At 51.6% G+C, this 21,993-nt stretch overlaps 1 protein-coding gene across 1 annotated transcript; it reads right to left on the reverse strand.

The window, feature by feature from the left end:
• Positions 1–558: 558 nt before the first annotated feature.
• On the reverse strand, positions 559–21,438 carry LOC119142239 (hydrocephalus-inducing protein homolog). The gene is made up of 7 exons (XM_037374970.1): positions 21,368–21,438; positions 19,400–19,524; positions 16,610–16,811; positions 13,276–13,405; positions 3,252–3,351; positions 1,604–1,722; positions 559–1,069 (listed from the first exon to the last, which is right to left on the reverse strand). The coding sequence occupies exons 1-7, from the start codon at positions 21,436–21,438 to the stop codon at positions 959–961; spliced, it is 858 nt and encodes a 285-aa protein (XP_037230867.1). The 3' UTR covers positions 559–958.
• Between the last annotated feature and the right edge of the window lie 555 nt (positions 21,439–21,993).

Below are 21,993 nucleotides of genomic sequence, written 5' to 3' on the forward strand. Positions count from 1 at the left end.
CGCTGCCTGGACTCCTACCCAGCCCCACGAGGAGAATTCACGTTTCCCAGCCCTACACCCCTCCATAAATACCCCTTGCAGCCCACCCAGATGTTTCCATGACCCCCACTCCTGCATACCTTCACAGCCCCCACACAACATCCACACATATGCCCACACACACAAAGGGCTTCCCAACACATCTCCCAACCAGACCCATATGAGGCAGGCTCACCCTCACTGCCATGTCCACCGCACCACTGGAACGAGCCTTTAGTCATCGACCGCCCCAGGGCTGCAAAAGACATCTGGTGCCCTGGCAGTACCACGTAGCAGCAGCAGCACCCACCTCCACAGCTGAAAGCAGGGCAAGAGGCAGCAAGACCCCAACCAGGACTGCCACACCACTCACCTACTCATCAGCCAAGGTCTGCAGCACCGACTTTTATTTGCCAGGTGGCTGCAGGGGCGGGGCTGCCAGGGCGGGGCCACTCAGGCCATGGGGTGTGGCTGGGCCAGGCCATTTCGGGCCACAGGCAAAGCTATACACAATACCAGATAGAATACCAGAGACACCGCTTTTTATATCAAAATCCTTTTCATTTTCTATCAATGGATACTAGTTTTCAGTATGCATAAAAGGAGAGGCTTTTTCTTTATTTCAACCCTTCACACCCATACCTACAGTTTTTAAAAATGCTTTAAAGCCACCCACAAACTGCTGAAGCTACTGCAAAAGCTACTGCAAAAATTTCCTACCGAGCACCTGATGAGCAACAAGACGAACACACCCTCCACAGGCGCTGCACAGGCAGGACCCTCGGTCAGCCCTACATGGCCGGTTGCTTCAGCAGCGCTGCGCAACGTGCTGGGAGGGATGCGAGGCCACTCCGTGAGCAGCACCGAGGGCCACCAGTGGCAGCAGGGGCTACGTAACTGTTTGCCACGCTGGGAACGGGGAAGTGAGACAGATGCCCACTTACCTCCTCCGCTCCCGAGGGGAGGGGCTCCACCTCCACAAACCGCATCCTTTCCTGGGTCCCTCACCTGGCCTCCGACCTTCCAGCTCCACAGCAGTGGAAGGCAGCAGCTGGAAAATAAGCACCATGGGCTACAGGAGGCAGCTGGCTGGGCTGAGGGGGATCACTGTGCTGCAGGACTCCACCGCCTCATCGAGCCAAGAGGCAGCTAAGATGGGACACAGGCACACACCAAGTATGGGGACGCCCGTGCCATTAGACGAGTGTGGGTCCAAGACCCCGTGCGGATGAGACACGAGGTGCAGGTGGAGCCCGTGTCACACCAGGCAGGTGGGCTCGGACCCACAGGCTTGAACGAGGAAGCTTCATGTGTCAAGGGCTGGTTTTTCTGCATGAAGCCTCCCAGCTGGTCTCAAAGGGAGGTTGCCAAAAAGCAGGGATCGGGGCTTTGGGAACAACAGACACACCCTTCAGACCCCATCAAAACTATCCAGATTCTGCAAAACCTCCCACATTTCACTCATGTCAAGTATTCCGGGCTCACAACTGCCGGCATTGCCAGAAATCCCGCAGGCCCACAAAGCTCACCGCTGCCCCAGGAGCCATCAGGATCCACCCCAACCCCAGAAAACCCCACTGCTCACCTCATAGCTCTGGGCTGATCCAACAAAAACCTTCCCGATGTCCAGCTGGTCAAAGCTGAAGCGCAGCTGGGGCCCTATGCCGCTCCCTTTGATGCGCAGGGGCAGCCTGGTCTCACGGCCTGGGGAGAGATTGCCATGTCAGTACAGAATTCCTTCGGTTCGCCTGGATTTTCCAGGCAGCCTCGGAGCCAGTCCCTGACTCCGGGCTGGGTGGCACCAGCACTAGGTGCTCCGCGAGAAGATACAGGACCCCTCTCTTCCCTCAGGAGATATACTTCGGGGCTGGCTTCTCATTTCTAACTGAGCCCTCGGGCTGCTTTATAACTTAGCAATCACTTTGCACCCTGAAGAAGATATGCTGCGCATAAAAGACGATTTCGGAATTCCTTCCCATGCACTTAGACAAGCTTTGAAATCCGTTCAGTGAAGGCACAAAGCTCACAAAACAGAACCAAAGATAAAAACCTGCTGTCTGTATCGCTGCCATCAGAGATGACCGCACAGGAGCTGAGAAGGAAGAGCCCAAGCAAGGCCCAGCAGCCGGCTGACAGCCGCACCCCAGCAGCCTGCTGAACCCTGCGCAGTTACCGTATCAATAAAAAGCTGTTTCATGGCCTTTGCATCCGTCAGCTTGGAGCAGTAAGGACGGGATCAAAGCAGCTGGGTTAGTGATCTCAGCACCCTCCAGAACGGGAGCCTGGCTGCTGGGGACCACTGGCCTCGCACCTCCTTCCTCTTAGATGGGGAAAATCATTTCCCTGGATGGAAATCTGACAGGGACCTCCCGCTCTTGAAAACCACCTCAAGCAGCACCACACAGACGGAGAGGAAGGACAAGGTAACCTGAACCACGGAGCTTGCTGCAAGCATTCCCTGCCCCGTGCCAGCACAGCAAAGCCGTCACACCTCTGTAAGGGCAAAGGCAGCGTAACGCGGTGGGTCAGTGATAACCGCTCCCAGCAAAAGCCGTGACAGCACTTCTGTCAGCCAGGAGGAGCATAAAGCTTGTCTAGCAGACTGCTCGCACTGTGCTTCCTGGGCAGGGAGCTCACCCTGCTGAGGGCAGCGAGCCCTGTACAACACTACGCAGATGCAGCACGGACTTCGAGCCACGAGGTGACTGGTCCCACGCAGGGAGAGCGGCACACGCCTGGTACTTTCACAGACACCCTGCGCTCAGCGGGGCTCAGCCACCTACGGTCTGGCAGCGCCTGGAGAGCGGGAGGTGACCCAGGGGCAGGGGGCACGTTTCACTCAGCTCCTACCGCCTCAGGAGCCTGACAGTGCATCCATGGATCCAAGGCTCATCTTGCAGGTCTACAGGGGCTCAGTGCTCGTCCACCAAAGCTCTTCTGCGGTGTAGCTCTCTGGCCTTTACAAACACCTTGCAGCAGAGCAAATGCCTGGTAGGAAGGCTTATCCCCTCGCTGCTTTGGCTGCTCTAGAGCCATCAGTGGTCAGAGCCAGGCATCCTAAGCCCTGGCTCTGCACAGACCAGCTGGAAGCCACAGGGACAGCAGGAAGGTGCCGGCGCTGCCCTGCTGACCACCGGCCCTTCCTAGCAAGTCCACGGGGACCAAGGGGGCTGGAAGAGTATTTGTGCCCTGCCTTTGCGGTGGGTGGCAGGAGGAGGAGAAAGGAGCCGTACCTGAGATGTCGCAGTAGGCTGTTTGTTGATAGACTCGGGCTTCTCGGGGTTTGAAGATCACCTTAATTTCAATTGAAGAATTTGGCCAGACATCTCCCTCCTAAAACAGAAGCAGACAACAAACCATTTATCCTCAAACACTACATTTCTTGTTTTCAACCACAGCCCTGTAAGCCTTTATTTAGAGCACCAATGAAGAGCAAGAAGCAAACAGCACTTATCCAGGTTTGTAAGACTTTGGAAGCAGCTGCAAAAAATGTCAGTCCCTTACCTTTACTAGCACCTGGTAAAGGCTTTTTTTTTTTTCTTAATTAGGGTTCTAATAAAGGAACCCAACTGGCTGGCTTCAGCAAATCAAGCATTTCTTCAGAAGTACCAGCTGATCTAAGCACAAGGCACCTTTTCCTCCAACCCTTCCCTTGCATCCCTGTCTCCCTATGGCCATGGGAATGTTTTACCCAGATCAGAAGAGAGTCAGCAAGTCAAAGGGATTTTTCCATTCTTCGTTACAAACGTGCTGCCTCTTATACCCTCAACCTGTACGTGCATGTAACTCTTTAATGGATTCTGGTGAGTCAGGGCACTCGGCACCAAGCAGAACAAGCCCTCCTGGGGAGCAGTGAAGACCAGGCTCCTCCTGCCCTGTGCCGCCAGCACTGAGCCAGCTCGCAGGCTCTTCCAGCTGATGGATGACCTGAGAAGGGAGCTGAGAGTCACATGCAGCCCGGTTCTCTCTGCAAGGTGCGTACATCCCTGTTTCCCTGAACACAGGCTCAAACAAGAAGAGATGGCATTTGCTTACAGCTCCACACCTACTGCAACCAGCAAGCTCTTTTCCTTGCCAGGCTCTTGCTCCGGGATTTAACTCCGGCCCATGGTACCAGTGTGTGCGCAACCGCTGCTTCCTCAGCGTCTTCATTCTCTCCCCCTCTCTCAGAGTCCTGGCACTGGTGCTCAGTCCCAGGGAGCCTCGTCATGTGTTTTCAGAGACATCCCTGGCTTCTAAAGGCTCTTGCTTCTTGCAACCGGTTTCAACAAAGGCACCACTGATATTCCCCTCAGTCCCCAGCACTACAAATGCTTCTTCATCCATTTGTTGGCATAAATATATGCATCTCTGACAACCGTAATAATATTTTAAAGCAATGAAAAAAATTGGGAAGACCACAAAAAGAACAGTTATTTTTCTATGCACAAAGCTTGATTCTGCTTGCTGCTGGGTATTCTCCGTGCTTTGTCCAGAGGAATCTTGAACTGACTGGAGCCTCCAGCACTGCCACAGCATAAATATTAAACAACTATAATACTTCCCATCAACTTAGCACATAGAGCTCAGAGGCCAGCCCCCACAAAAATTAAAGAGCTATGACATGCTGAGTTACTGGGCTGCAGCTACAATGATTCCCTAATGCACAGCCTGCTCAGAGGGAAGAACAGGTAGAGAGAACCGTTTCCAACTCCAACAAACCAAGCGTAAGAACACAGAAGAAACAATAAAGTCACCTGGATTTTTCTCAAAACCTAGAGAAAACACTTTGCCAGATCAAACGGACTTTGTGTTTCTACCCAGCAAGCAACTGGAGGAAGATGAAGCATTACTAGATGATAACACACTCGCTTGAGGAAGCAAACTGGGGACACCAGCCTGCAACCCACAGTCAGCGTACGAGATAGCAGATCCCTCGGGTCCTGCTGGGATGCTGCACAGACTCAAAAGCGTCCAGAGAGTAATCTTGAATTTACAGGAATAAAAGCCTTTGGGGTGCTGCTCCGAACAACATAAGCCCTGCTACGACACCTGGAGCTTGCCTAAGCCGAGCCACTGAGAAGAAACACTCAGATGACGGATTTCCCTGGCTTGGCTAATTAGAGTCTAATAACTCACCAGCGCTCCTCACCCAGCTGCTCGCTGTATGTTTAACAGACTGAATTCAGTGGTCTCACCCTGGGCAGGCAGTCCCTGGGGGGGCGGGGGGGGGGGGGGCGTGCATTAGGCAGCTGCTTGCATTTGCTTCCAGCCTGACAGCTGTAGCTGAACACACACCCCGGCTCACCGGCGTTCTGCGCTCCTCCTTAAAGGGCGCTGCGTGGGCTGAGCTGCCCAGTGGTGCCCTTAGATCCTCCAGCTGCTGGGGCCCTCTGCCCAGAGAGCTGCTGACAGCCCTCGCTCGGCTCCTGCGCGACAAACTGTGCCTTGCCAGGCTTACCAGCACCACCCGCCACACAAACCATCGCTGCTGCTGTGCTGAGGAAGGACGTTAATGAAATGCTGAGAGTAGTGACGATGCTTGAGGTCTTCATCTTAGAGGGGCACCAAGCGGGGAAGGAGAGCGCATCCTGAGTCTTCAAACCAAAACACTGGGGTGCAGTAAAAGGGAGAGAAGTTCAGCAATGAGTGGAAATGAGCTGAGCCCACTTTCAGAACAGCCACCCAGATCACTCCAAGGGAAAGTCTCCATTTGCTCTGTAGAGCCTCACAGGCCAAACTGGAGAGAAAGTATTTGAATGAGACAGGACAGGACCAGCGAGGCTGCGGGTGAAACCTATACCAGGATTCGATGTAGTTCTACCATCAGGCTTACGAGGGCTGAGCACAGGCAGATCACCGCAGCAGGCAGCTGACAGCTCGTGCTGGCTGTCAGACAGACGATGCCTGCCACAAACCCAGCATCCAGTTTGCTGGGACCACTGTTTCTTGCAAGACTTTGGGATCCACCTGAAAAAGCAGACTCGAACTTTGCACCACGTCATCTTGTAGCACAACACGTGCTGCTCTAAAGCAGAGTTTGTACAAACAAGAACGAGGTCTCATAGAGCCAAGTCATTCCTGGGAAACTCAGAAAGCATCCCTCCTTCCACTGAGGCCAGAAAACAAGCTTCTTGCAGCCTAAGGCAGCAATATCAGTCTTTCAGGTCAACTATCTAACAAAGTACTCTTTTGCTGCTTGTTTCTGCTGGATCACAAGCCAGTGGTACTCACTGGTCTACTTCATGTGCCGCCATCAGATCTATTGGCCCTGTGGACGCTTCGGGGCAGTTTGGTTATTACTCAGAGGCTGACAGAGGCAATACATCTCCCGTTAATGGAAGCAAGCTGTTCTGATCCGATATCAGAAGTTGATATCGGGGACGGTTCTTAAACAATCCCAAGAGCGAGATTAAGGCACAAACGAGGCCAGATGCCGTACAACCTTACAAGTTTTATTCTCTACAACAACTGATGCTTGCGATAGGACAGAGAGGAAGAGAAAGTCAGAATCCCTAAGCAAGAGAACGAGAGAGGCGCATCTATTCACCACCACCAACAGGACTCCAGCAATGTTTTGTCTCGGCGCAGTTGTCCAAGTCCCAGACTCTGTGGAGGTGAGCGAGCGGGTGGAGCAGGTGGAGTCGGTGAAGCCTGTGGAGTCCTCTGAGCCGCTGAGCACCGGAGTGAGCGGAGCCCCAGCAGTTATAGGTTTCAGTCCACACCATTTCCCTGAAAAACCGCCCAGTTCTCTGAAATAGTTTAGCTCGCACCATTTTCACCCGCACGCCCAGGTGTTACCGTGCTGGCTCCACAGCCCCAGTTCCGCTGGGCCACACATCTCCAGCAGCAGCTGTCCCATCTGAGGCTCTTTCTCACCAACAACAGGATGTTGTGGTCACAAAGTAGGTAAAAAAAGTCCCTTCTGCTCGGCAACAGGAAAATGGTGGTCGTGAAACAGTGATGTTGAGACAATTTTATTTTCTGTCCTTACACACAAGCGTAAAACAATTCATAAGCAAAAATGAAGCTAAGCAGGAAAGGAAGAAAATTAAAAAGAACCGTTGGCCTGATGAATATGTACCTGCCAACAACAGCGCACTTTTCCAGCTGAGTGAGTTTAGCTGACTTTGGGATTCGATGAACTCCAAGGCCAGCACATCTGTGACAGAAATACAGCCGACACTGTGATCTTACCCCCACTTTTTTGGAGCACAGTAACAGCAATACATCGTGGAGCAGGGATAGGGACAGACTTGACAGGGCAGCGAACCTTGGGAGGTGGGGCAGAGCCAGAAGGCAGGGACAAGAGCGGGAGATGACAAACAGCCCATGCCTGATGCTGGTGACAGCTCTGTCTTGCTACAAGCTGCACCCGCATCGCCTGCCCTGCTCTAGTCACTGCCAGTCGAGCTTTGGGTGAACAGGACTAGGACGGCAAATGCAGGAGCGGGCTGCAAACTAGGACCATGCATGGCAATCAGTTAGCTGAGGGGAATGTGCTCGAGCTTGTCTAGACAACAATTAACATGATGAGGCATGTTTACAGAGCACAGGGGAGTGGGAGACGGATGGCGCCAAGGAAAGGTAACACCTTGCTGTTAATTGATGGTAGTTAACCACCAATCAGGGATTGCCTAGTATGTAATTCTTAGCTTAAAGAACCAATCTGTTTAAAGCACGCAGCTTCTGAAAACATATATAAACTCATGATTGTGTACAATAAATCGACATTTGCTTGCATCAAGCTGCGTCCCGTCTCTTCATTCGCCACAGGCAAACTGCCCCATTCCCCCATGAAGCTCTGGCAGCCAGATAGACTGATACTCGGTGTGCCCGAGCCCCTAACGTGACTTGCAGAGCAACGATCCCGACTGCAGCAGTGAATACACCCGGTGAGACATTGCAATGACAGCAGGGAGGGGGGAATACAGAACTTCATAAAAATCAGTATTTCAGTAAATTCCAATTCCCTGTTTTACTGCATATAGTAACGGAGGCACAGCAAGGCTCTGACCCACTGCAGAGTCCACCTAGGCTCCTGCGGTACTTCCAGTGCTCCTCTCAGGGCAGCAAAAGCCTTCCAGGAGCTCCTCGGGGGCAGGGCAGCACTCTGGGGTCCAGTTTCTCCAAGGAGGTCCCAGCATACAGAAGGAATCTTCAAGGCCTCAATGCCCAAAGTGCCCAGGAGAGAGGCAGGAGGATTCACACTTACAAACTGGATACACCTAGCCTGGATCATCCACCAGGAACCTCAGGCTACAAAGCCTGCATTACCCTTGAATGCAGAAGCTGAACATCCCAGGTTCTCCACCAACCTGGGACATCCAACTCCTGCATCAAAGGCAGGCAACGAGGATACTCCTCCTCCCCAGAGGAACCTGAACACCTTTGGTAGCCCTCACACCACACCACTGGTATGCCAGCCCCGGCAGCGCATGGCTACGTGCTATCTCGTAGCCCAGAGAGCAGCCTCTGTCTAAGCCCTGGGCTCTCTGCAGACACTAAGCCTGAGACCCAGGGAGCAATCCCTTCCAGTCTTTGCAGCTTCATCCACCTGGTTGGGGACTGCAATGCCCAGACTTATCCTGTTCTCAGGTGACAACTCCTCTCCTGCTTCAGCAGCCTTTCTCTCCCCAAGCTGGGACCTGTCCACATGAAACCCCTGGTCCCCAGCAGTCCCTACGCATCTAATGGACACCATGAGATGGATCCTGGCAGAGCCAGCAGTGATGCCCTGCCTGCTGCTGGGTGCCAGGGCTTATGCCCAGCAGGACATCTCACGTCAGCTCCTGGAAAGAAAACCAAGCCTGCCTTCAGCTTTGCAGAAGACTACTGTAAACCAGCTCAAACGAAGGCAAGGTCCTGTCAGAGCTGGCTACCCCAGCCAGGGCTCACTCTCCAAGGCTCCCTCTGCTTGCAGGCAACAACTGGCAGAAGAGGAATATCAGGGCTTTGCAATCTGCTCCGGCTGCCTGTGGGTCTCCACATGGGATATGAGACATCGCCTGTGACACAAAGCCCAAGTTGTCCTGGCCTCCTGTTCCTGCATCACCGCTGCTGTCAGAAGGAAAACTGGAGCTGGGTCAGCACCCACATGGCATTTGTCTGACACCAGAATGTAATCCTGACTCAAGATGAACCCAAACCAAACACCGAAATGTGAACTTCCACTGCATCAAAAAAATACAGCTTCAGCAAGAACCTGGAAGAAGCCTGCAAGCGTAAATCTTCAAACAGCGAGGGAGTGGCGATGGGTCCCTGCAGGTGTTATTCAGAGTGGCCGAGGCCCCGGCAGGATGATCTCCCCAACACCACCAAGACAAGACCACAGTGATTGCTGCAGCGTTGCTGGGATCTCTCTGTACACTGTATAATTAACCTGTCTGGGAGGGAGCCCAGAGCTCTGGGCCAATGTCATTTCGTACTTGTAAAGCCTCAACAAGACAAGGGTGCAGCACACAACCCTCCCTTGCCAGGGATGATGTCCTGCCCCGCTCCAGGAAGCCAGCCAGTGATGCAAGAAGATCCTAGCTAAGGCATCAGAGGAAACAAGCCTACGGACAAGCAACAAACCCGATCCTTTCACATGCATCAGCACAGCTCTCTGCAACAATCCTAATGCAGCGTTACTGCTGGAGCCTCGCATTCATATCCTCACTCCCAAGAAAACCTGCACCAGCAGTTAGTAGACTCAGATCTCTCGAGCTCCTGACATGAAATCACCATTCTGCAGGATTCAATGTATTTGGACAGAAACTCTGGGCAGGACATCCACAGTCAGCTTCCCTGTATTGTCAGTGAAGCTTTAAGCCAGACTGTTCAACTCCAAAAGGGGAGGGCAAGAAGAAATCATGTCACACATTATTCCACTATTCTGTGGCTACAATAAATTCTTTAAGTACGTAACTATTCCGGGAAACTTTTGTCCTTTCTCCCTTCATTACTGCTGTATGTCAGACTATAAAACTAGAAAATATTGTGAGTTTTTCTCCTGGGAAATTAAAATAGGCTGTTGGAAAGGTTCCTCACATTCCTGCTACCCCACGGGGAAGAAAGAATTGCTGGTTAAAAGGATACACTTCACTACTCACCCTTGCGGGCTACTGCTACATAGGCGTACCAGCCCTAGGACACGGCAGGAGCCAGCGGTCTGCCGCGGCTAGCATATTCTCCGTAAGATGGCAGTTGAGTCAGATCATGGAAAACTACCGTGGATGCTTGCCAGGACAGAAATGCAACTATGCAGTGCTGTGAACACGATATTGCAACACTTCTGGCTTAATGTCAGCCTCAGGCAGGCTGCAGCTGGCAGGTGGCATAAAATACAGACGGTGGATGTATGATGATCCAGCACAAAAACTCCTGCTGTTGTGCCCTGGCTTTGCTACAGCATATGCCAACGTGATACCCGAGGGGACGGCACACCATGACTCACCGCTACAGAAGTGACCTCAATAAGGAGACCAACCATAAATAGATGCAGATCCTATTTCCCCTCCCTCAGCCCCTAAATAATGCGAATCTCCTCAACCTCCACCAGCCTGAAAAGGAAAAAGCTGGTCTTGGAAAGTGGGGCACCACCAACTGTCGGCCTGCTTTGTTTGGTGGAGGGAGAAGGTGATCCATGGAAAGGAAATCACTGCTCAAAGCACACCAAAACCCCCAAAGGCAGAGCTGGCAACACAAGTACTGAAGTGACTCCCCAAAGTGCATCCTGTTAGTTCAGGGCACTCAGGGAAAAGGCAACGCCAAAGCCAGTATCTGCCCCTTCCCACAAATAACCGAACCCACAGCGAGCGGAGGGATGGACCATAGCTCCCACTGGAGATGGCGCCTTCTGCCAAAAACCAAAGTGCTCTGCAGTCCCCTCTCATTTGGATGGGGACCAGCTGGGCACCTCAGCTGAGGTGGACGTTTGCAGGAACAAATATCGCTGTTATCTCCTGGCCCAACCTCTGCACCAACAGCAGTAGCACTTGCGTAACCTGCACATCTTGAAGACCACCTCCATCAGCTCAGAGCTGACACATGGCATGGAGGAGTCGCTACCAGGCGATGACAGGACAGTGACAACTTGTCAAGGTGAGAGCAATGGTAACAAATCCTTGTCCTCCCTTTCCTCTGGTTTCCATTTCCAAGGAGTCAGCTCCCATATGTCTGTACTGTGACTTACAGCTAAGCTGTGGTGGGGAAGGTGCAGCAAAAAGCAAGGACTTTGGCCTTTGGTAGCCACCTGGGCTTCTACCACAGCTGCTTCTGCTGATATACCATGTGTCTTTGCAAAAATAAATCAAATCGGAGAGGCGCTCAGAAAGCCAGACTTACAGAACAGCTTGTCTCCCACAGGCTTGGAGGACTGCTCAAAACGTTCATGGTCACATGCTAATTCCAAGATCACTGCCTCCTCTTTTTTGTTATTATTTTCATCCGCAAGTTAACCCCATACAGGCTGAAATAACCCGCTGCAGCTTCCACAGACAGCAACACCTGGCAGCTACCGGCCCGCTTACACAGCAAAGCTGCTGCACAAACCCTGCAAAGCCACCCTGCCCAGAGAGCCTTTCCAAGGCTATCGTCCCTCCAGCGGCCTCCTAACCTCTGGGAACCTCCAGCCGCTTCTTCCAAGGGTTTGATTCTTTCTATAGGGTGCTCCCAGGCACCACAGGTGATAGGTGGGAAGAGCAGCCGCCGCTTTTGGCCAGAAGGTCCGAGGCAGCAAGGTCCCAGCTCTGGTGGGGCCCCTCCAGCAGATTTACACGGCGCTGCAAGAAGGGTCTCTGTCCACGCTACAAGTTACGGGACTCTCACCGGGGAGAAGGTTGTGGAAGTCAGCAGCAGTGGATTTTTAGATTTTACATTTGATAGGAAAAAAGACTAACATTTGATGTGAAGACACCCGTACGCCAGGGGGGAAGACAGACATCAGCAAAACTATGAATGTGAAACCCATTGTTCCATAAATCATGGAATTAATGGAAATCTAAAGACTGATAATGCTGAACCAGCCAGAAGGGAGAGACTCCTGCAGTAGCCCACTTACACTCAGTCCTAGAGCAAACTATAACATCAACACAGCCATTTAGGAAAGGTTTCCACTCAAGGCATGAGGACAGGCTACACTCTGGGTCTATACAGCGCTACGTGGAGCACCAGGACTCAGTGGGCAGCCAGGCTGCTGGACCTCACCCTAATGCACTTCAGGAGCCCAAGAGCAGGTTAAGCTCGTTATGGAGGTATAGTTGGCTGTACGGAGCAGGAGCCCTCGGACACGCTCCAAAACCAGCTGACACACTGCAGGATGCTCTTAATGTTCAGCTGATCAGCTCCCACTCCCTGCTACAGCCCTGCTGCTCTGACACAGGCTCTTGGTCACATCACACTGCTCTCAGCTGCGGCAATGTGAAACTGCAGCTGTGCTGACATGGGGGGCTCTCAGCCTTGTATGGGCTACAGGAGTAACCAAGAAGAGAACATGATCCCCTTCCTTAAAATAAATAATACAAAATAGTTTCACCTGTTTTACAAGAAAGAAGAGTCTAAGATTATTCTAGGGTTTGCTCCAAGATAAGAAGGGATTTTACACTGCTCAGACAGCAGGCATTCATCATCTCAGACCATGCAAATACTCAGAATCAGGGCTGTAGTTAATTGAAGGACATGAGGTTTTGTTTGCATAAATACAAAAGTAAAAAGTTTTCTCTAAGTGTGCAACAGAACTCAAAAAAGTCTGTTTAAACCCACCAGCCTTGCGTGCAGGCTCACAGACGACGCTGGGAGGGAGATTCAGACACAGTCTAAATCCAGATTATATGAAGGGATTGGTCTTGCCGCAATTAAACTTGGGCTGAACTTTGCCTCCTTTCCGTAGAGGACCTTATCATTCTTCAGTATGTGAACTAATACTCATGGCTAATCCCCATATGCTACGTGTAAGGCGTGCCCTTATATATAATCATCGATACCACGGAACACTGTAAGGACACTTAGGAAGTGCCCTTAATTTACAGCCCTTGCAGCAGAGCTCAGCTTTAGGCAGGCTCTCAGCCGCCTGCCAGGAGCTCGCAGTTTAGAAATGCTTTTTGCAACAATCCTCTCCCAGCCTCACTAGAAACCTCATGTCTTCCCTCTCGGCACATCAAGACGCTGATGCGGGGATCTGCCAAGTGACCTCATTCAGGGAGGAGGAGGAGGAGGAAGGAGAGGTTCTCAGCTATCAGCTTACCACCGGCTCAATGGCAAAAATATCATGGAGAAAAGCATAGAGTCTTCTTGCACCTTTGCCCTCTGGTTCTGGAAGGCACGGGAGAGAAGGGCAAGGCGTTCTTGGAGCGTGGGGTCCACCGCGCGCTGCTTGAGAAAAGAATTCCTCTCATTCTCCTCCTGCTTCTGCAGCCTGCGACAGCGCCTGCAGCCATGGGGAGACACAAACCAAGCAGATCATTTAATAACAACATATTTGCAGAGACTGTATGTAAGCGCAGGAGCAGCAACGCACTGGGGGAGGAAGAGCAGCAGCAGCTCAGCAAGGGGCTGACCCCAAGCCACGGGGTCCCAAGCAGATCAGGTTATCACTCCTGCACTGGCACGGCAGGTACTTTTACGCCACACTCACAAGCTAAGAAGAGGGGTTTGAAAGCTAGCAGCCCTCAGGGGAGCCTCCTGGCTCAAGGCTACAGCCACGACTAATGGACAACCCCACCAACACCCTCAGATGGCTTTGTTGCCCGTAGAGGTGCTCGGGGGAGACGGATGGAGATGAAGGAGCACCCACTGCAGTGCTTCGCTGGGAAGCGGAGAAGCAGCCGGGCTTCAGCTGCAGGTTACCAGCATCACTTGTTTATCTTCCCTTTTGCACCGGCAGGGATAAGCAAACTGGCTGCTCCGTTGCCTACACTGCCATCCAGCAGAGGATCCCAGAGCACTTGCAAAGCAAGCTAATGCATTCGGGCATCGCATCACTTCAGTGAAATTAATGGGTTTAGGTGCATGAAGACAGAGGCCCTGAGAGCTTTGCCTGGCATTGAAACAGAGCAAGGTCTTAAAAAGATTAGTCAGGATGTGTTTGGTACTGTGCTCTGGGTGATGCTCTCTTTGTGTTGAGGTAAGAGAGAGATGGCAGGGCCTATTCCCTCCCACTGACCACGTTAAAGTAGAGGAATGTGCTCTGAATGATTAGAAAAGGTAAAGGCGTGTACTCTGAATAATTAGGAAAGGTTCCACTGAGGATGTTAAAGGAAAACCATGAGTCAGAAGATCATTGAACAAAGAAAGTTGAAAGGTTTACTCCACCTAGATCCCACCTATTATGAATAGAATGATTAGATGTCAAAATCAAATGAATATGTATGTAAAGATGTTGTAACCTCTCACAAAAACTGTATAAATTACCCGACTTTTCACCGAAAACTTCGGAGCTAGTTTGTCCGGTGCAAATCGGTAGCTCCCCAGTGTTGCACGAAATAAATACCTTTGCTGCTTAAAGACAAAATTAGTCTCTGAGCTGTTACTCTGTGCCGTTTTGGCATCAGCATTAGCCAATAAAGAAGTCAGCACCAGCACCTCTGAATCCAAACCCTTACATCCAGCCTTGAACCACTTCACCTTTTTCCTCTTTTGGGCCTTCTCCACAGAGCTTTGACACAGGTCACCTCTCCCTTACTTGGTAGTTGTAGCAGCGATCATTGCAGCATTGAAAGCTCACAACCGAGAGGTGAGAAGGGAGCACTGCTGCAGAGCACTTGCTTCCCAGCTGGCACGTTGCTGTGCCCCCTTCACGCTCCAGTCCCCTGGCCACCAAGAACCAGCAGGTGACTACTCGAGGGGGATGAGGGGAAGGCTCCGTACACAGAAAATCGAGGCAACACGCTATAAACAGGACAGCAGTCACCACCCAGCTGAATTCCAATACAATCAGCAAGGAAACACAGTCACGGACGTTCCTAGCGGCACACAGACAGAGCCTCGGGCAGATGCTGTCACCGGTGCCAAAAATACTTTCTTTGGCTCGCTCCCAGTGGAGTGTCGTGGGAAATGTTTCTCCATGGCTGACCTACAGCGCTGTGCATGAGGAGGGCTTCCAGCCACCGACATGAGCAACCCTCAACTCAGCCTTCAGCAACGGACAAGAATCCCACCGCTACATCCCAGAAAGTCCTGCAGGAGGGAGACAGAGCAAACCCCTGGGTAGACCTTGTGAGAGCCAGGTCTTTCTGGGTGACAGCCAAGCACAGGCTGCTGCACTGCCTCCTCCCATTGTCAAAGTCCTCTCTGCTCTCAAAAGATCTCAAAAGCTGCTCCGACAGCAGCACAGTGGCCTCGGAGCCATGACCACCCCTAAGACTGCAAGTAAGGAAGAACAAAGCGCCCTGGTCACAGTAAAGAACACAGGCTGGCACGAGATCAAGCGTCACTGCAAAAAAATTGGGGAAACACGTTAACTGTGGCGAAAGCTGGTCGCTTCTGAGGGGAGAGAGGATCGCTCAGGGTCCCATCTGTGACGGGCAGCTGGGGAGAGATGCGAAAAGAATGGTGCAGGGAAGTACCAAGAGAAGGTCATGAGATTTTTTCCTTTAGCACACTGCGCTTGCACCAAAGTCACACACTGTGTAATTAAAAACAGAGAACACTGGAAAACTAGTTTTGGCCTTCAAGGCTTTTCTGACCTAATTACATTGAACTTTATTTGCTCAGAAGCCCTTAAAAAGTGCTCCAGTTGAAGGCAGTTTCCTGATCAGCTCTGGGTTCAGACTAACTCCTATACACCTACAGCCGTCCAAGTCTGAAAAGTCACACAAGGACCCCCTACATCACCCCAGCTTTGAAGTGTCACTTCCAGTGCCTCCCCCTGGGCTAGAAGCATTTCCTTGCTGCCCCAAACGGAATTTCAAAGCTTCAGAGACACCCTTTGGAGAGCCTGCCCCACCTCTCAGCACCATGAAGACACAGGTGCTGACGCCCAAAGGCACTTCCAAGTCCTGTCCCTGCCTTCCCCGCAGAACCCTCCACCTCCGAACTCTCCCCAGCCCCGGAGAAGGGGCAGGGATACCTCGCTGTGCTGGAAGCCGGGACAGCGCGAGGCAATTCAGCATCCTACAGCCGGATGGCCTCAACGTTCGGGGCCAGCAAAGCACCCTGCCCTGCGCACTACTGCAAAAGCAGGCTGAAGAAGGTTGCCATCCTACCAGAGCTGGAGGGGAAGAAACTGCAGTGAATATCACAGCAGGTACGCTGCCTGCAGCTGTTAGGTGCTACCGCTCAACGCCGTCCCAGGTAAGGAGTGCCGACACTTTCCTCAGCCTCACAGACCCCCTGCGAGCCCAGGGACCTGGCCTCACTGATTTAGGGCTCCCACAGACGGGAATTTGCTCTCCGAGGAAATGCAGTCATTGCAATCAACCTTTCCTCCCCAAAACATCAGCTGGAACATGGATGGAACCAGAATGGGAAGCACCGAGCTCCATTACCCTGAAGCCCATGGACACAGACCCGGATGCGGTGGATGCTTTATTTCTCCTACACCATCCAAAAAAGCACCAACATCCCTCTGAGGCCGTATGGTAGTTTCACTCCTGGGCAGTGTGTCTTACTGAAAGGAATCTTTCCAACGAACCTCAGCTTCTCCTGATCCTCCTCCTCTTGAGTAAGAAAAGCCTTCCACTGGAAGTGGGCTATGATTTTACTCCGGTTGTGGATGACCACACATCTGTGATTTGACAGCGTGATGTAGGTCTTCCCAACTGCCAAGGAGTTTCTGTCCAGCCTGATGTTGACATCTTCAGCGGCTCCATGAAGGCTTGTGTGCGTATCTTCACCTAGAACGAAGCAAAAGGCAGACATTGCTCATCGCCCTTGCTGATGGGAGTACAAGGAACGGAGGAAACCACAGGGAACAGAAGTGTCACAGCTTTTAGCTGTGTGAGCAGTTCCACAGATCAATATATTTATTGCACCCCAAGAGCTGCAGGTGTACAGCATGAGGATGTCCTGGGCACCACCTTAAGCACCTTATTTCTGGGTGGGCTTGTAGACATTTATCCCCAAGGCAACACTATCTACAGGGAGACGTTTTCAGTGTGCCCAGGTGGCCTTTGGGTTGCCATCCCACCTGGGTCACAGGGAATTCTGCATCCAAAGTCATTCAGGTGACTCTGAGGAGGCCCCACCTCAGTCACGGCTCGCCCAGAGTCTCCTGCAAGCACGCCACCAGGGTTGTGTCTCTCCTGATCCCTTGTTGCCAACATGACAAGATGCCTGGGGCATGCAGGCAGAAGAGGGAGGTGAAGAGAAACAGGCAAAGTGACAGCCCACGGCAGGATGGGACGCAGATGAGAACTTCACTGTGTTGGAGCAGCAGTGCCCTCACTTGCTGTGGGTCTGTGAAGATATGTCAGAATGAGACCGGTGGGGCACGGCCCACACCAACCTGCCCATCACAGCCCTGCAAGCCCATTTCTTCTGCCTGGAGCCTGCTGGTGCCTATGCCTGAGCGTGCAAGTCTACACCGAGTATTCCCAAGCTGTCCCACAACCCGAGCGAGCACACCTTTGCTTTCCGCCTCAGACCGAGCTGAAGAGGAGAGAGTCCCTGGCTGCGCACAGCAGCCGATTAACGCCTGGAGTCTTGCTGGAGCACCTGCCAGCACTTCACCCTCCAGAAGAGACCCCCACCAAAGCGTCCCTCACTGCCAGAGCTTCCAAACCTTCATTCTTCCTACCAAGCAACTCCCAGGAGTCAACTAAGCACAAACTTGAGCACCGAGCCTACTCTGCCTGTTGCAGGTGAGGGCCTCCCAGGTGAGAAGCAAACCCCAAACACGAGACATTCTCCATCGAAATGGCACTTCTGTGGAGCGTGTTTAAAGCCTCAGAGCCAGCCCCAGCTGAGAAGGGCAGCGACCCGGCCATCCCTGGAGAGCATCCCTCTGCCGAGGCAGAGCCTTCCCCTCGCTGCACGGGTTACAGCAAGGCAGCCAGGGGATGGACCTGCCTTTCCAAGGCTGCCACACAAAAGCACAAGGGGAGAGCTGGCTGCCTACTGGATGGACTCCTTAAACCCTAAGCCAGACACAATGCGGCAGTATCACAGTCGTGCCGGCAAAAAGAGCCCCCCCTCTCTTGGAGGGAGGTTGGAGAACGACTCACCCTTCAAACAGATCTCTGCAGCCATTCATTCATCTCCACACATGGAGAGTTCAGCCTTCGTGCCTGTATAACCTCGACTTCTCTGCTCTTAAGGGAGCCGAGGAGGAGTGGGAGGGATTCGTGGCCAGACACGAGTTATGTTGCGAGAAACAGCAACGTCTCCAGTGACTGGACAGCCTGCTTTCTGTAACAGACAACTCAGCGTACAAAAATAACCGAGGTTCAGAAGCGTTACAGAGGCAGGCGTGCTTTATAAGCTTGCCTTCCCCCTCCGCTGAATCCTCGGCATACGTTGGCAAGCAGAGGAAGCAGGACCCAAGAACTGGGAGACATGCACAGTGCTTCGAGCATGCACAACTCCGGTTCATGGAAACATGACCTCATGCTCTACGAGACAACTAACTACTGCAAAATAAACTCCACGAAAACTATCATGGTCTCACTGTCTAAACCCATGGCCACGTGGGTCTCGAAATAATGGGTATAGTTTTGATCTTCAAAGCCAAGCTGAAGCCTTTGAAATGTAATCATTCTTTCTGCCCTTCTCCAAAGTACAGAGCAGCTTCTATATGAAGACTGAACAGGATTCCTTAACCTAGAAATCACACAAGAGATAGGTAGGTTTGTAAGAGCACAAACGGCCTGGGAAAATCCGAAGGAGGAAAAATTTGTCACCATTTGTCGTAAAACAGGAACCCAAGGGCCTGAAATAGTATTAGTCAGAAATTACAGAAGTGTAGTACCAGCACTTTCCCAAGGAATATTCCTTCCTTTGGAACGTACTGCCATGGGAGCCTACAGACGCTCATAGCTACAAACCCACAAAGCAACTGGACAAAGGCTTGGAAGGTAAAACCATCAGAAGTGATTAAACAAAGATGAGAATAAAGCCTCTAGCACAGAAAAATGCTAACTCCAGGGCCCACGAGGCAGAAAGCACATGCACTGCCTGCTTCTACACGCTTTGCTGAGCATCCCCTACTGCTGCTCTCCTGGAGAGGAGCCGGGGACACAGACACACTTACGCTCCCGGCTGACACCAGCGTCCCCCAGGGAGAGACCAGCACGCAGCCACACAGAACAAGGGCACACTCAGCCTTTGCCCCTTACCTGCTCACTTGAAGCACCAAAACATGCAGAGGTTTTGAAAGAAAAGGGTTTAGAAAGAAAAGGGTTTAGAGGAGTCTGCAAAGCAAGTTTAACAGTCTTCTGCTTTGAAGGACGCAGAGCGTGGGCACCATGCAGTGTCCCGCACTTACCTGTGTCGTAGTGTACTGTCAGGGACCCGGAATAATCACCAGTCTTCTGTGGGTGGAAGTCCACTGTTACTTGCACGGCATCACCAATCCCAAGAGTCCCAGCAGAGGGATCGACAGAGAAAGGGCTGCAACACAGAGAGGCACATCAGGATTACTGTGGGACATTTGGGGACTATGTGGCTGTCTCGTTCACTCCAGCTCACCTGCGCAAGCAAGAAGCAAACAAACCACAGTCAGCAGAAGAAAAAGAGAACAGACAGTATCAGAAACTGAGCCACCAACTCGACTCCTGAAGAGCTCCAGCCCTCAGAACATCCTATGCTATAAAACGACCTCGTCTCCCCCATACCCTGCATCCAGTTCTCTGCAGCAAGGCTCAAGAGTCTGACTGCTAGCAATACGATCGGAGGAGGGTTTTTGAAGAGCACGGAGATGGTGAGGGTTATTTGCATGCACAGCTTGACACAGACTTCCTCAGGAATCCGTCTTTTCCTGCCACCTATACACCTCAAGAGATACAAATGTCAAGGCAGTGAGATTGCAGCCTGGAAATCAGACAGGGAGAAGAGAATTTCTTCTTGAAGACCAGAGAATAACTGGAGTTTAATTTGCAGAATTCAACTCTTTTTTTTTTTTTTTTTACCTTGAAAGCATCCTGGTTTTGCCTAAGAAAGGGCACATTTTAACAGTGTTTCAGTGAAAGCTGCTCTAAGCAAAGAAAAATCTCTACGAGTGCAAAGGCACATTAGAGTGATACAATAACAAGGGAACAAGACACAAAAGGAGTACCCATTTACAACCTGAACAATTAGATCTCTGGCTAAATGAAGCACCATCAGCAGGAGCATATCGAGGCAAGTTTAACAGGAGCTTTTCGGTGTATTCACAAGCAATGCAATCTGGGGCTCCGGGTTGTAATCCAAGCTTGGTAACTGTTTGCTTGGCCTGCTGGAGGAATTCTGTGCAATGTGTTGGAAATAATTATGAAAACGTGTTGGTGTACTTTAGATTTAACACGAGCAATTATGATTTGTGGCCAGGTAAACAGCTCTCGGCTGACAGACACATAATTCAGTTCTTTAACGCTCAGGGAAAAGTCAGATGCAACATGCTCCTGCACAACAGCAGCTGGGCTTTGTGGCTCCTGTACAGCCCCACTTAGAAAGCAAAAGTTACTGGCTTTAGTGCTTTGCTGGTGGTCAATTTGTCACCTCAAAAACACCTTCCAGAGAGTTTCCCAGTGATTAGGGAATGCAGCACACAAAAATAATGAGAAAATCTGGAGCCATGCACGAGCTGAGCTTCATTCATGGAAGTAGTGACAGCTGATGACATTGCTGGAGTTCCTGCTCATTAAGGAGATATTGCTGCAATTAGGGGCCTGACCTGCTCCCCTGACAACAGCAAGAACATTGGCAGTGACTAATGGGGAAGCACTGGGCCTGCAATGTTCACGTGCTGGACCTGAGACACCTGGGAGGGAGGAGGAAAGCCAAGGCGCCGCCAGCCTCAGAACTGGATTGTTCTACATGGCCCTGCACCTGCACTGGGGGTTGTGCCTGGTTATACTGGGCAGGGCTCTGCTGGTGCTTGGCTAGCATCACTGCCTGCTGGAGGAAAGGCACAGAAAAATTCCCCCAACTTTTTTTTTTTTTTTCCTCCCCCCCCCCCGAAACATGGCCAGAACAGAAAAGCTGCTGGTTAAGGGCCACACTTCAGCACCACCTCCCATCCCATCCCCTTGTCTGCATACCCCTGCCCTCAGATAGCTGGGATGGGCATAACACTCCTGAGGATGACTTCAGGGGATGCCCGAGAAAGAAGGTATCTTCCCATCTTCAAATTATCAGAAGAAGAGGATCCCACCAAGGTCAGGACTCATTCTCAGGACTGAGAAACAGAGCACAAGTCAGACACCGCACCTCCTGCCTCCCACCCCACGCTGTACCCACGGGACAACTTTGTTACTGCTGTCGCAGGAGCTTGGTATCCCTCACGTAGACCTGGTTCTCCAAGACCCAGAGGGATGCAAGGTCCATGCTTAACCTGAACTCTGAACTTCAGTCCACATCACTAAGCTGTTCCCTGCAGCCTACAGGTAAGAGATGCTAAGGAAACGTCCCTGACACACTAATAGCCACACGGAAACCACTGCCAACAGACGAAGCTGGCAGGCTAAACTTTGGCCTTTTAGCCATTAATTGTGAGCTGTTCTTTACGGTAATTCTTGTCCTGTTAGATCTACCCTTGTAATGAATAACTACTGCTCCTGACAAAACAGGAAAGATAAGGTTTGGAGGTTTATTAATAGCTCTTCTTCTGACATGCTTTTCAACTACGTCCATTTGTACGTTTGCTTTGTTGTACAACATCTAAACTTTCACAGGTCCAGATCTCCCAGCGGTGCCTTGCAATCCCCAGCTTGTATAAACTCATCTAGCCGCACCAATCTGAGGGAGACCTTCCCAGCAGAACCTGCTGAGATCTTGCCCGTAATTGCCCTTCAGAAAGGGAACAACACCAGATTAGTAAGCAATTTCATTGTGATCTGTCTTGGCGTTTACATCTTGCTTGCTTTCACCAGGCATCAGCTC

Source organism: Falco rusticolus, unplaced genomic scaffold (genome assembly GCF_015220075.1).
Source record: "Falco rusticolus isolate bFalRus1 unplaced genomic scaffold, bFalRus1.pri scaffold_98_arrow_ctg1, whole genome shotgun sequence".
Taxonomy (NCBI): Eukaryota; Metazoa; Chordata; class Aves; order Falconiformes; family Falconidae; genus Falco; species Falco rusticolus.

Bases quoted from the DNA above. Each gene is read 5' to 3' on its own strand.
- LOC119142239 (XM_037374970.1), bottom strand. From the start codon at position 21,438: ATGGACCTTGCATCCCTCTGGGTCTTGGAGAACCAGGTCTACGTGAGG. The intron at 16,812-19,399 runs GTAAGTGCGGGA...GCTTCGTTCTAG, and splicing joins GACAGTACACTACGACACAG to GTGAAGATACGCACACAAGC. The intron at 3,352-13,275 runs GTGCAAGAAGAC...CTTCTGTTTTAG, and splicing joins TCCAGAACCAGAGGGCAAAG to GAGGGAGATGTCTGGCCAAA.